The sequence below is a fragment of the Plasmodium sp. gorilla clade G2 genome, assembly GCF_900097015.1.
Source record: "Plasmodium sp. gorilla clade G2 genome assembly, chromosome: 3".
Lineage (NCBI taxonomy): Eukaryota > Apicomplexa > Aconoidasida > Haemosporida > Plasmodiidae > Plasmodium > Plasmodium adleri (nom. inval.).
In genome coordinates, this window is record NC_041695.1 from 117,501 (window position 1) to 128,747 (window position 11,247).

Consider the following 11,247-nt stretch of genomic DNA (forward strand, 5'->3'; position numbering starts at 1 on the left):
ATATAAAAAAAAGTAAAGATTTAAAAAAATGTCCAAACAATCCATGCCCATATATAATTCAATCTGTCATGTTAAATAATAATAATGTCATCTGTAAATGTGGATATCACTTCTGTTTTGAATGTTCACATGAATTTCATAGACCTCTTATATGTTCATTTATTAAAAAATGGTATGAACTCGAAAATAATGATGATCATAATATGAAATGGATACATGCATATACAAAAATGTGTCCTAATTGTAATAAACCTATCGAAAAAAATTCAGGATGTATGAATGTCAAATGTATATGTGGTTACAGCTTTTGTTGGTTATGCCTTGATAACTGGAAAAATCATAAAGGTGGATTTTATAAATGTAACAAATATTTGGAACATAACTCCAAATATAACGAACAAAAAAAACAAAAAAAAAAAACTGATAAAAAAAGAGATGACATAGAAAAAGGTCATGATGAAGAAAAACAGGACACACATAAAATAAATGACAATGATAAGATACAAAATAATCATGAGGAAAAAAAACATTATGAGGAAAAAAGAAATTCTCATCTAATACTCAATAAATATAATCACTTTAAATCAAGATTTAATGCTCACCAATATGCTGAAAACTTTTCTATACATACACAACTACTCTTTTTATATAATTTCTGTAAAAATTATAACATTCATTTAAATAGAATGAAATTCTTTGAGGATGCCATTATTCAAATTATAAAATGTAGAAAAATATTAAAATGGTCCTATACATATGCATACTTCTCAAATTGGAAAAGTGATAATCAGAAACATCTTTTTGAATATCATCAAGGAGAACTAGAAAAAAATCTTGATATCTTACAAACCAAAACAGAAGATATAAACTTATCACAATTTAAAAATAATACAGATAATAATATTGTTAGGGATATACAACAACTTACTGAATTGATTGATATATTTTTTAAAAATATTTGTGATTTTATGGAAAATAATTTTGTTTAGTACCCTTTTTAAATTAACACATTTTTTAAAAACATAACAAAATTTAAATGTTTCATGGCATTATAAATGTCACACGATAAAATATATATATATATATATATATATATATATGTATGTATATGTTTATATTCTTTTATTTTTTGCCCTTTTTCTTTTTTTTTTTTTTAATATAAAACGCTTTATTACTTTTTAAATTAAAATTACGATGATTTTCATGTGTCATTTGATATAAAAAATATTTTATGTAAAGATAAAATGTAACGCTTTCGTGATCAAGTAAGAAGAAATGTGATAATATACACACACGCATATATATATATATATATATATATATATGATAATCATTTTATTATCTTTTTTACTTATACGTGTATTTTCTTTTTGGGTATGCATAAAGAATACAAATATAAATTATCAATAACAATGTGTTCCTCTCTGCTCATTCTTTTCAAGTAAGCTATTAATTCAAAATAATCTGCATCATCAGAAAGTTCTATACGCTCATTTTCTATAAATTAAATAATAAAATGTAATCAACGTACATATATATATATATATATATATATATATTTATCATAATACATTTACATTATATTATATTTTCATACTTAAAGCATATATGCTAAATTTTAAACATTCAGTTGATTGATCTTGTAGCTCATTTGTAGAACATGGACCTTCATAACTTCTTTTTTTAAAAGAATTGAAACCAATTACTGCATTCATTTCTTCAAAGTTAGTAAAATTATTTATTACATTTATATGTCTAGGTATATTCCATGCTATAAAATGAACAACCTTAGTAGAATTATTCATGCTTGTCAATGTTATAACATAAGATTTTGTTCCATTGTTTTTATCTAGCCATTCAAAGGTAGGCAATGCATTTTCTCCACCACAATCTTTGTTATAATATTTGGAATCTAATATTTTTACTTTCTCACTATCGCAATGATGTTCTCCAAAGTCTAACATATAATTGTTTATATATGAATATATATAGGAGGAAAAAAAAAAAAAAAAAAAAAAAAAAGGAATATACATGTGTATATTATAATAACAATAAAATAACTTAATTATTATCCAAATATACGTAAATTTTATTTTTTTCTTTTATTAATAATTTGAATACCTGAATTTATCAACTTAATATCACCCCAAATATATCCAACACTACAGAGATAATACCATAATAAGACTGCATATTTAAGATTAAACATTTTTAATATAATTAAAATGAACAAAAGAAAATCATAAAAATGAGGTATATATGAAAAATTTTACAAACATATATATATATATATATATTTTTTTTCGTTTTAATAATTTTGTTTATCTATTTACACATTCTCTCCTTAAATATATAAATATTTCTTAATAAAAAAAATAGAAAAATATTACATATAAGTGAAAAAAAAAGAAAAGAACAGAAAACATAGCTGAAGAGTTCAATTTGTTTGAACCAATGTATATACAACGAAAATATATAAATATATATATATGTGATGTAATGTCCCTTTTACAAACATATATCTTCTTATCAAAAATGTTTCTTCTGTATTCTATCACATTTATTAATATGTTTTATTTTACTTTGTATCTGTCTTTTAATATATTATACAATATATACACAATAAAAAATAACAAACATAAGAAGTTATAAATATTATTCTTTCCCTTTTTTTTAAGGTCACGCATATATGTCATATGTTGTTATAATTTGAATCTATATTTACATATCAGAAAAAAAAAAAAAAAACATATAATATAAAATATTTAAAAATATTTATTTATAGTAACATATATATAACAAATTTGAGGACACATATTAGACAATGATACATGTACATATGAATTTGAAATATATATATATATATTCATAGTTTATTATAAAATAATAAATTTATACAATAAAACATTACATATATATATATATATATATATATATATATATATATATATATAGTTATTTTATTTATTTTTTTTTTTTTTTTTTGTTGCAACCTTCACATGACCTGTTTTTATATATTTCATAAAATATAAACCAGGTATATGTAACAAAATTAATTTTGTAAAAAATGTGAAAAGTAACATTAATAATATAGAACATATATATATAAATATATTCTTTGTATTTCTTCAGACATATATATAATACATATATATTGCTTATTAACTTGTCCAAACTTTTGTAGACAATTAATATGCACTACAAAAAAAAAAAAAAATAAATAAATAAATAATACAAACTAAATTATATTTTCTTCATTTTGTATTTTATTTATCACAAAAATAGTTACAACATTTACTATTTGAATTTTCATTTTGTTCTTCTTCTTTTATGACTTGTTCATATAATTTTATTTGGTGATTTTCAAAATTTTCATAATTATTATAATTATCATAATTTATTTGGTTATTCATATGTTGATAATAATTGGATTGTTTGTTTTGCTGATCTAAATTTTGAATTATTAAATTATTATAATAATTTTCTAAATTACGAATATTTCCAGGACTAAATGGTGATATAATTGGATTAGCACTTTTTAAAAATTCATTATTTCTCATAATATCTGACATTACTATATTACCACTTTGTAAATTATAGTTTGCATTTACGCTAGCTCTAATAAAATCATGATTGTAAAGTTCATGTGTTCTTAATGTATCTGTTTGTATCCATTTATTTTGTAAATATGTCATAGCTAATGGATGAGATGGATATAAAGAGGCAGTAAGTTGTTCTTCAATATATTTATTTGATGTGTTATTATTTTTATTTTTTTCTATATCTTCTTTCATTTCATTCATAAATATATCACAGTTTTCAAAAAGATATGTTTTTTCATTTTCATTCAAGTTCATATTAATATCATAACTTGCCGGATGCATATTATTATCATCTTTAAATCGTAATTCTTTTGGTACATTTATTATATCATCTACTTTTTCTCTTTCTATATTACTTTTATTTCTAACGAATATATGTTCTTCTACAATAACATTCTCTTTTTCATCATCTTTATTAATATGTGGAACATCATTATTTATTTCATTTTTATATATATTATGATTTTCTTTCATTACACTCAAATTTTCATTTATTTCTTCACGATTTATATTTTCATGTATTTCTTCATGATTTATATTTTCATTTATTTCGATATTATTTATATTTTCATTTATTTCGATATTATTTATATTTTCATTTATTTCTAAATTATTTATATTTCCATCTTTTTTAATAAATTTACTTTCTTCGTCTTCTTCTAAGTATATAATTTCTTCCTCTTTACAAATTTCGTCGTTTGTACTTTCGTGACCCTCCATTTTGTTGTCACTTTCTCCCTCATCTAAAAAAAAAAAAAAAAAAAAATCATATATATTATTAAATATACATAAGATTTCTATTCATATATATATATATATATATATATATATATATATATATATATATTTGTGTATCTTTTTACTTTTATAATATGGATAGAAATCACCATATTCCTTCTTTTTTTTCTCAGCTAAATGAGCATTCACTCTCATCCACATAGCATGAACATCATCTTGTGCTAACTCATTTGGATTAACTGCACAAGCCTTTTCCATATATTTCCTATATTTAATATCAACATCACATGGAATTGGTTTTATAACATCTTGTATCTTTAAGTAAGGCTTTTCTTTTATACAATCTACTTGATATACATCTGATATCCATTTTATTTTTGGAATAATTTTTCTTCTGACCGGTACAGGAACAAATGTATCCCTAAATTTTAATACAGGTACATCAACATTAACTACAACTGGTTTAGGTACCATATAAGGTACAGGAACATCAACAGATATAGGAACATGTTTTTGTACTTCTATATTCTTTACTATTTTAGGCTTGAATACTTGTTCAATTCTTGGATTATGTAACATAGAATTATTGTTCTCTTTCAATTCATTCATGGTTCTTTCATTACACATACAAGTACTACTAAGGTTATAACAATTCGATTGTCTATTACATTGAACATTTTTATTACAAAAACAAGAAACGTTTTCTCGTGTACCAGAAGAAGTAATAGATGTATGCATTTCTGTAGTAGGATGCTCTATAATTACATTCTCTTGTTGTACTAAAACAGGACCATTTCTAATTAATCTTGTACCATCTCTAATATTTAAATTAGGATGTTCTACATTTCTGTCTTCCTCATCATTGTTTGTTTCATTTAAACCTGTTGTAGTTTCATTTTCTTTCTTCGTACTTTTGGAATAATCCTTAGGAATATACCTAAAATGAAAAAAAATATAAAATAAATATAATAAGTAAAAAACACACACACACACAAATATATATATATATATATACATATATATTTTAATTTTTTGTGCCATTTACTTTATAACATATTCAACAGTTTCCACTTCATGAAATCTTTTCATTTCTTTGACTTTAGGTACTTCCACTATTTTCTCAACAAACTTTTTATGAAATACTGGTCGTTTTATAATATTTTCTTGTATCTCTACTTTTGGTACGTATTTAAGACAATACTGTATATCAGGTACGTCAATAATTTTGTCTACAAACTTTACTTCAGGAACTTCAACAACCTAACATAGAAAAAATTAAAAACATTATATATATTTTGATATATATATATATATATGTATGTATAATTATTACCTTTTCTATATATTTTGAAATATATCTTGGTACTTCCTTTATCTTTTCTTCATACACAATCTTTGGAACAGTCGTTTCTATGGTCCTAACAAAAGGAACTTCTACTGTTCTTGTAACAATATCAACTGGTTGATAAGCCGTTATAGCAACCTAAAAAAAAATAAAGAATTTTTCACATTTAAAATGAGGAACACGAATAAATATAAAATGGATAAGTACTTATATATAATGCCATTAATTTTTTCATTTTATTCAATTTAATTATATTTATAATGATTTTTTCTTTTTCTTTTTTTTTTTTTACTTACGTATTCTCTTTCAGTGTGTTGACCTATTTCAACAGCTTTGTCAAGATCTGGTTTCCCTTCAATAATTTTTTTTAAATCTGAATTTTCATTTATTATGTGTTCCTCATATTTACCATCATACTTTCGATTCATAGATTCCCTCGCTTCTTCTGACTCTTCATTACAACAATTACTATTTAATTGACAAGCATTAAACATTTTTTATATTAAATCAAAAAAAATGTACAAAATCTTAAATATAATAATACACAAAATAAAATTCTCAAGTGATTTTTTTTTATCTTATCCTTATATATTTTTTTTTTCTTTTTTTCCAAGTAAAAATATTATAAATCTTTTATTAATATGTAATATGTTTTAAAACGACAACACTAAAATAAAATATGTGGTTTGTATTAATAGGTACTTCTTATATGAGATTAAGACCTTAACATATAAGTATAAAATATATATATATATATATATATTATTGTAAAAAAAATAATCCCTTTTTTTTCATTCATATATATATTTTTATTTTATTTAACTTAATTATAAGAAAAGGTACTCATTACATTATATATTATACAAAACAACAGTTACATTATATATATTTTTTGGTTATATAACTATTTTAATTCTTTTATATGATAATAGTTCATTGCCATTAGTGTGCATATTTATTGCACATATGAAAGAAAAAAAAATTATACATGATAGAATAATAGAACTGTGAAGAAGTTATTATTTTTTTATTTTATTTTTTTACAAGACAGATAAAATAACAACGTTAGGTTAAATTCTAATACAATAAAGAAGAAACCATATAGGCACATACATACGATAACAATTTATGATATATATATATATAAATCACACATTTGAAATTTTATTTTTATGTCTTGAATTTATGCTTATTCTATAGACCTTATTATATTTTTATTTCAGGACCTCTTTTTTAATTACCTTAAATGTAAAAAATAAATAAAGAAAATGGGTTTTATATATTGTACATGAGAAGGATTATAAGGAATTTCTTTTTATTTTTAAGAATATAATAATAATATTATATATATATATATTATATTATCACTAGATTTATTTCATTTTTATTCGATATATATATATTTTTATATATAGATCTATATTTTTCTTTTTTTAAAAATGCAATCTTGTGCAATAGTACAAAAAAAAAAAAAAAAAAAAAACGAGCTCATTTTAGGTTCATTCATTTTCATGTACAAATTAAAAAAAAATTTTCTTTTTTTTTTTGAACATCACTTATAAATGTATTATAAATATATTAAAGATTAGAAATGTTTTCCTTAAATTTATAGTTATATAGAAAGGAACAAATAATAATACAAAAAATAAATATATATGTTTAGAAATATAAAATAATATATATATATGTACATGTATATGGTAACTCTTAAATTTAAGTCTACATTAAATCTACATATTATCACCTCTCATAAAATGACGTTGTAATATTATTCTTATAAATATAATTATTATTTTTTTTTTAACATATCTATTAATGTATATATAATTTTTTTAAAAACTACTATACTTTATGTTGTGCACTTTTTTGCACAATTAGTACAAAAAATATATAATTATTACCTATATAGAATTTATATACATTAAGTATTTAATTTCTTTCTTTTTTCTTTAAAATATATATGTATATATATTTTTATTCACATATATAATACCTTTTTTTTTGTTCTAAAATTCTAAAAAAATATTGGAAAAAAAAAAAAAAAAAAATGGACAATATAAATAGTTATTATATAGAAAAAACTGTTCAAATTAAAATATATTATAAATATATTTATTATGTTTTAACATTATATATATATTTTACACACTAAAATATGTATATATATATATATATATATGTAATATTTTCACATTATCAAATTTGTTAAAATTTATACGTACCCCCTGACGTCCATTCATAACAACATCAGTATGTGTAGGAGTGTCAAAAAAAAAAAAAAAAAAAAAATTAACTATATATATATATAATTAATATTTATCCTACAAGTAATACCAAATAATATATAAAAAATTTTACACACATGTTTATTCTATATAATTGGAAAAAACGGAACATTTTTTTTTCTATTGAATTTATATCCTTAAATAAGCAAAAAGAATTTTTTTTTTTATATATGTAATGAATACCCATATTGAAATAAATTCTATTTCTTTTTATTAGACAAAAAAAAAAAAAAAATAAATAAAATAATAAAAAATAAACCATCTAATAAAAATAATGAATTTTTATTGTTTCTATTCATTTCATATATATAATATTACACATTTCTTATATATATATATATTATATATATATATATTTCTATAAAATATATTTTAATTTTTCTCACACGCGAATGTTGTGCATGAATTAATACAAAGTTGTTAATTATTATTTTTTTATTTTCGCACATATAAGAAATAAATATATTATATATATATGTGATCATTTATATGTTTATTTTAATTTTTGTGAAAAAACATAAACAAAAATTATAAAAGAAAAAATACATAATATATAGACTTATATATAATTAAAAATTTATATTATAAATACATTTTATTTAATTCAAATTAAGATTTCACTATTTATATTTTATTGTTTTGGGGATTTTTTTTTTTAGCTATTTTGTACTATCAACATTCTTTTGTCTACAAAAATATATATATATATATATTTAATATAACATTTATCTTTTTTGTTTCTTTTTTTTTTAATATTTGTTGTTCAATTGTTTTTGTATATACATATTTTTCTGAGGTAAGGTTATTCCTTCTATTGTTATATTTTGTAAGTCACATATGATGACCTGTAAATATTACAACTATATAAATATATAAAAAAAAAAAAAAAAAACAAAAACAAACAAACAAACATAATTATAATATATATATATTTATATTATTTATATATTTATCTTATATACTTCTGTTTATACCTTACGACACACTCTCGTCAGTACAAGAAAATGGTCAAGTGTAATGATTCCAGCCAGAGCAAAAATTGCGGGTACAATTTTTGCAACGTAAATGAAGAAGACAGAAAAGAAGAAGGGATGTTGTCACAAAACGATAACGAAAACATGTATAATCCAAATGATAATCATCATAATAATAATTATAATAATTATTATGGTAATAATTATTCTGTTGAAAAAAATATGTTCTCACAAAATAGTATGAACCAAGAAAAGTACGAAAATTTTGTAGATTGTCCTCCCCAAAATGCCCGTATCTTAAAACCACTAATACAAGAAAAAATTGTGGAAATTATGAAACCAGAAATTGAAGAAAAAATTATTGAAGTTCCACAAGTACAATATATAGAAAAGTTAGTTGAAGTACCTCATGTTATATTACAAGAAAAGTTAATACATATACCTAAACCTGTGATACATGAAAGAATAAAAAAATGTTCAAAAACCATATTTCAAGAAAAGATTGTAGAGGTACCACAAATTAAAGTAGTAGATAAAATTGTTGAAGTACCACAATATGTATATCAAGAAAAAATAATAGAAGTACCAAAAATTATGGTACAAGAAAGAATTATACCTGTTCCTAAAAAAATTGTTAAAGAAAAAATTGTAGAAATACCACAAATCGAATTAAAAAATATTGATATAGAAAAAATACAAGAAATACCAGAATATATACCAGAAGTAGTACAAAAAGATATACCATATACTCAAATTGTAGATAGACCTTATCATGTTGAAAAAATTGTTGAAGTACCACATGTACAACATATATATAGAAATATTGTTTCACCACAATATAGACATATACCAAAACCAGTAGAAATACCTATGGCACATTATAGAACATTTCCAGTAGAAAAAATAGTTGATAGAAATGTACCTGTACCTGTAGAATTACAAATAGTTCAAGAATTCTTATGCCCTAAAATAGAAGCAAGATATAAAGAAATACCTGTACCTGTTCATGTTCAACGAATTATAGAACACCCTATACCAAAAGATGCTATGAATAACCCACACCTATTACCATTATATTATCAAGAAGATAATAATATAGACATGTCAACAAATAAAAAAAACAATATCGAACAAAATAAAAATAAAAACTGCTTTATTTTTAATCTTAATAGAAATGATTCCAGAAATTCTAGTCATGCAAGTCCATCCGTTGAATTATTATTACATAATGATAAAAGCCAAAAACAATTTTATAATAACTATAATAATAAAAAAACTTCTATCATAAGTAATTCAAATAATTTTAATAACTATAATCAAAATGGTGGTCTTAATCAATTTAATCCTAACGATAATATAAATAATATGGACAATATAATACATCATAATAATATACCTTCAAATGTAAATTTCAAACATTTTCATGATAATGTTATAACAAATAACAAAATTAATAATAACATGCCTTATGAAAATAACGCAGTTCTAAAAAATAATTATTCTGTAAATATCCCACAAACATATACAACAAAAGATTTTGCCAATAATATTTATTCCTCACCTTCTCCTGTCCTCTCATCATCCCACACTGAGCATGCATAAATAATAAAAAAATAAAATACCCTAAATTATAACGGTCTCTAAATTGTTTTATATATATATATATATATATATGTAAAAATGTTTATTTATTTATTGAATATTTTAATTATTTTGAACACCAACAAATGTATATACATATGTTCCACATATTAACTTTTACATATCTAATTTTCTCATTTTTTTTTTTTTATTATTTTTATTTTTTCTATTTATTACTTCATCAATGAATTAAAAAAAAAAAAATAAAAATAAAATATAACACTAATGTGAACTATTTATTCACCACTTATTTTGTGGCATTTCTAAATTTGTTAATTTATCCCTTCCCCAAATATTAATAATATAAGTCATTACAGGGAAGATAAAAAAATGCACATAAGACGAAAGTAATATATATATATATATATATATATATATAATGTTGAAAGGCTCTTGCTTCCAAATATATAAATATAATAGACATATTATATATTTTTTTTTTTTTTTTGTATATGAGATAATCCAGAAAAACATTAAAACATGTTTAAAATTTAAAACAAATATATAGTTTTATTACTTAAACTGTGTAAAAATCAACAAAAAAGGGGTAACAAAAATATTAAAAATACTTAAAAAATATATGGTATTAATATTATATTTTCATAAGGATATATATAAAAAAAATAAAAATAAAATATATATATATATGAATAAATAAATAA

At 20.7% G+C, this 11,247-nt stretch overlaps 4 protein-coding genes across 4 annotated transcripts in view; 2 read left to right on the forward strand and 2 right to left on the reverse strand.

Moving 5' to 3' along the window:
* Positions 1 to 989, forward strand: part of PADL01_0302600 (IBR domain protein, putative) — a gene marked incomplete at both ends in the record, with an annotated part of 1,791 nt that extends 802 nt beyond the window's left edge. Inside the window, one exon of the mRNA XM_028683126.1 lies at positions 1 to 989. This exon is cut by the window's left edge and continues 802 nt beyond it. Within this exon, the coding sequence (XP_028536446.1) occupies positions 1 to 989 (989 nt within the window).
* A 362-nt stretch (positions 990 to 1,351) lies between these two features.
* PADL01_0302700 (phosphatidylethanolamine-binding protein, putative) lies at positions 1,352 to 2,209 on the reverse strand (the record flags this gene model as incomplete). The annotated part of the gene is made up of 3 exons (XM_028683137.1): positions 1,352 to 1,497; positions 1,598 to 1,957; positions 2,122 to 2,209. 3 exons carry the CDS (start codon positions 2,207 to 2,209, stop codon positions 1,352 to 1,354), a joined length of 594 nt encoding a protein of 197 aa, XP_028536447.1.
* A 1,057-nt stretch (positions 2,210 to 3,266) lies between these two features.
* PADL01_0302800 (inner membrane complex protein 1a, putative) lies at positions 3,267 to 6,179 on the reverse strand (the record flags this gene model as incomplete). The annotated part of the gene is made up of 5 exons (XM_028683148.1): positions 3,267 to 4,345; positions 4,466 to 5,277; positions 5,386 to 5,600; positions 5,674 to 5,823; positions 5,982 to 6,179. The coding sequence occupies 5 exons, from the start codon at positions 6,177 to 6,179 to the stop codon at positions 3,267 to 3,269; spliced, it is 2,454 nt and encodes an 817-aa protein (XP_028536448.1).
* Positions 6,180 to 8,974: 2,795 nt separating this feature from the next.
* PADL01_0302900 (inner membrane complex protein 1e, putative) lies at positions 8,975 to 10,546 on the forward strand (the record flags this gene model as incomplete). The annotated part of the gene is made up of 1 exon (XM_028683159.1): positions 8,975 to 10,546. The coding sequence occupies one exon, from the start codon at positions 8,975 to 8,977 to the stop codon at positions 10,544 to 10,546; it is 1,572 nt and encodes a 523-aa protein (XP_028536449.1).
* Between the last annotated feature and the right edge of the window lie 701 nt (positions 10,547 to 11,247).